Source organism: Diadema setosum, chromosome 13, assembly GCF_964275005.1.
Source record: "Diadema setosum chromosome 13, eeDiaSeto1, whole genome shotgun sequence".
NCBI classification, from domain to species: Eukaryota; Metazoa; Echinodermata; class Echinoidea; order Diadematoida; family Diadematidae; genus Diadema; species Diadema setosum.
The window spans coordinates 4,588,842-4,592,689 of NC_092697.1; the positions used below are offsets into that span (position 1 = coordinate 4,588,842).

The 3,848-nt window shown below is 44.4% G+C and overlaps 1 protein-coding gene across 1 annotated transcript; it reads left to right on the forward strand.

The window, feature by feature from the left end:
* The first annotated feature begins 650 nt into the window (after positions 1-650).
* On the forward strand, positions 651-1,934 carry LOC140237103 (uncharacterized). The gene has a single exon (XM_072317042.1). It carries the CDS (start codon positions 651-653, stop codon positions 1,932-1,934), a length of 1,284 nt encoding a protein of 427 aa, XP_072173143.1.
* The last annotated feature ends 1,914 nt before the right edge of the window (positions 1,935-3,848 follow it).

The window sequence follows — 3,848 nt, forward strand, 5'->3', positions numbered from 1 at the left end:
AGAGTACGCATGACCCTCTCTTTATATCCCTCCACACAAACAGTTTCATGAACACACGCGCCCAAACAAACAAAGAAAATAAGCCAAGTTCAGGGTAAAGCCAGACAAAAGTTAGTGTAGAAGCTTATCCCGTAGAGCTAATTCTCTGATGTATTTCGTGTCTTTTGAATTTACCAAGCCTTAGAAAAGGGGGCAAAAGGCCTTTACACTCCAGCGTGCGACACTAAGGGATATCTTTGCCAGCGAAAAGATCTTCGCCAGGTTTGTAAAAACTTTATCTATTGTGACATATCGAGCTGGAGTCAACGTTTTTGTCCGCACCTTATTTTCCCCGTGGCAGGCAGATCGATCCGCTTGAATAGGACGGGAAGCATAACGAGGTTACGGCCTTTCGGTTCACCTTTTGTGCGGAACGTGAGGTCCCCTGCGTGGTTGCTAGGGGACGCTGAAAGGGAACTATGTGCCTTGACTACGGGAGGGCAAACTCGAGTGGGTCTTACGGTGTGTGTAGAAGCACGCGTGGAGTAGGTGTACAAGAGCGATTAGCACCGGTTGTTTACTTTGCGGGACAATGTATGTTTTTACTTCTAACTTTATCCCTTGACTTCTTGTCGGTTTCTTCTCGGGAGTGAAATCTGATAAATAATTTCATGACGGGGATATTCAAACCGTCGGATCCCTCGTGGGGAAATGGTGTCATGGACCGATTATATGTCAACACCATTCCTTCATGCCTACCGGAAATCTGGAGCCCAGGCGGGACGGGCATCCATCGGGCTATCCTTGGGGGCAGGCTGCATCAGGTCCGCCTCCTCATCTCGATGAAGTCGAACGTGGACAAGCGCGATTCGGCCGGATACACTCCACTCATGGTGTCGGCCATGCTGTCGTCGGAAGAGCACGGGATGAGGTGCATTAAGGTCCTCATCAAAGCCGGTGTCGACGTAAACATGGTGGACTTCATTGGCAGGTCGGCGCTGAGTCTCGCCTGTCTGCACGGCAGGACGAAGATTGTTGAGGTGCTGCTGCAGGAGGACAAACTAGAAAAGAACATGCCCGATAAAAATGGCGACACCCCTCTGAATATCGCCGCTGCGCAGGGATTCACGTCTATCGTGGAGATGCTGGTAGCTTCGTTGGTAAAGGACGGTATCCCCGTGGATAAGAGAAACACTCAAGGCTGCACTGCGCTCCTTCTTGCCACGAAGTTAGGACACTACGACTGCGCCAAAATCTTGCTCTTGAACGGAAAAGCATCCGTCAGTTCGCGGGACAACGAGTACTTCATGAACCCGACGGAGTGGGCTAAATTCAGCCAGGAGAAGTTGCAGGCGGAAATTAAATCAAGATCGATGATGTTCCTTAACGACCCACGCGTAAGACAGGGCGACTCCAGACCAGACTCTGTGCCACCGCTGCCTTCGACCGCCTCTTCGACGTCGAAGGCTGTGCGTCGATTCATCCCGCCATTCCACAGTTTCAATAGGGAGATCCAGATCATTGGCGAGCTGCGACAACGTCAGGAGCAACTGAGCGATCTCATCACCATCTTCCACGAGCGAGAGAAGGACCGCAGCGAGCCAAGCAGTCGATGCGGTAATCGCCGGAAGGACAGTCGAGTGTCGAGCGCCGCGTCGGCCCAGACGGATCGTCTTGACCCGATGTGTAATTCGGGGCGAGCCAACGCCAACACCCCGCTCGATCTCGGTATCCTATTTCGACTTTACACGGAACAGCAGAAGAGTCGGCCGTCGCAGGCGGTGAACAGGAGTTTGTTGGGGGCATCGTTGCCGTCCATGGTCGAGCCGACATCGGATAGGCAGGGAAGCGCACTCGCTCGACCACCGCAGTTAAGACGACACCAGACGTCACTGCCATCGAATAACGGAGCAACCCGACAACGAAGAACAACAATCACGTCACTGACTGGATAGCCGAAATACACCTTCATCATCGAAGAACGGCAAAGTGGCCACACACAGACAGTCAAAACGCCGAAACCATGTCATAGAAACAAGCCGCTTGTAATTATGTACATGCGTAACTATCATGACTATGTGTGGTGTCACATAATTACACAATGTTTACGCACCCATTTATTACCATGTGTTAAAAATGTGTGCTTCTGTGTCATGCAGTGATCTGTAACGTTGTGGGGCAATAATTTTCTTCTTCTTTTCAGCGGTGTTTGTCCAGAGCATAGGGTAAACAAGACCACGCTATCTCTTACCCACCAACTCCAAGCACACTATATGGACCTAGAGGTATCTATGCAAATTGGTTTGAAACAAAACCAACTGTCCGTTAGCAGTATTGGACACAAATGAAAATGATCCATTGATTTTCAAGCTATGATAATGTAAAACTGTGTAATAGAGACTCATTTAAAATGACTGTGTATAGTTATGTATGTTCTTGCGCTGTTCAACAGTCCTGGGCATTTATTAACTGCATGAATTTGTTGTGTGTTTTGTCATTTCCGCTTTGATATAATCATGCTCTCTTTAGTGCAATTATGCTAATTAAACCGATGTTTTCATGAAAAGTTAGGCGTGAACCACAAGCCCCAATAAATACAGTCACGAAATGTCGAACAATAAATCATTCTCTTTTAGGACAACACTATTTTGCATAGAGATGGCTTATTCTGGGATAAACAATGTGTTAATGATACTATCAAAATGAACATCAGCGAGAAGTAGTTTTTTGTTGTAACCGTTTCGTTGATGTCAATACAACTTGTAAGTAATTTTTAATCAACATGTTCAACACACACTTATTTAACCAGGTAGAATGCATGAAGGATGTACGCAATTTACGTGTATAACTCGATTCGGACGGACGCAAGCTCTTCTCGTAGTTTTGATACCACTTTGCCCAAAACCCTGAGATGTTTTGAGGAAAAGATAAAGGCAAAGACATGTGATAGAAATAGACTATGGTGAATATCATGGTGCAAATATAATTACGCAAACCCTAACAATGTCAAAGTGTTTGAAAAGGAAGATATTGAAAAAAACACAGGATTATATAAAGGGAAAAGAGAAAAGAGTTCTACGTTGTATTCATTTTTTTTTTTTTTTGCTAACTAGCTGATATTCCCCGAAGAAATGTCATAATCTGTTTTTAATATTTCGTGGTTGTTATTGTAAAATACAAACTACTGCAGCTTAACCCGTTCCGTACGGGAACCTGGTGGCCTGTGTATTTAAAGCATTTAATTTTAATGGTATTTTTACTATATACGATCTAATCGTTATATTACACGTCACAGCTGAACAGGGTAAGATAGATTCAAGGTGTAGATAAACTAAAAAGTAATTCAACTTTTATAAAACCCGTAGACCCATCTTTTGAAGAGGACTCCAAAATTCAACGTTTGATAGTTGATGTCTCCATAGTAATAACTGAAATACGCGAAGCTGATTGGCTGTTGCGAGGATGTGCACCATGGAAAGTGTAATATTCCATACTCTGTGCATTTGTTAGAAGCTGCTCTGTGAAGGGGGTATTGGTTAGACTGATGAGATGTAAAAGTGCAATATTATAATGTGTACACTGTGAGCATGTCAAGCTGTTGAATATTATGTAATTAGAAGACAGTACTTGACTGCTTGGATGAATGGCAATTGTATGGGTCTGTACGTAGCGTCATTATAAAATGTGTACACTGTAATTTTATTACGAAAAATGAAGAATATGCAACATGCAGTCCATGGCTAGAGTTACTTTCTACGCCTCATGTTATAAATTTTTGGCGTGTAATAAACTGAACACTGTATACCGTCCACAATGTAGTGCAATGATTTTAAACAATGATAACAATGTATCATCCTGGTGTCTCTGCA

Bases quoted from the DNA above. Each gene is read 5' to 3' on its own strand.
- LOC140237103 (XM_072317042.1), top strand. From the start codon at position 651: ATGACGGGGATATTCAAACCGTCGGATCCCTCGTGGGGAAATGGTGTC.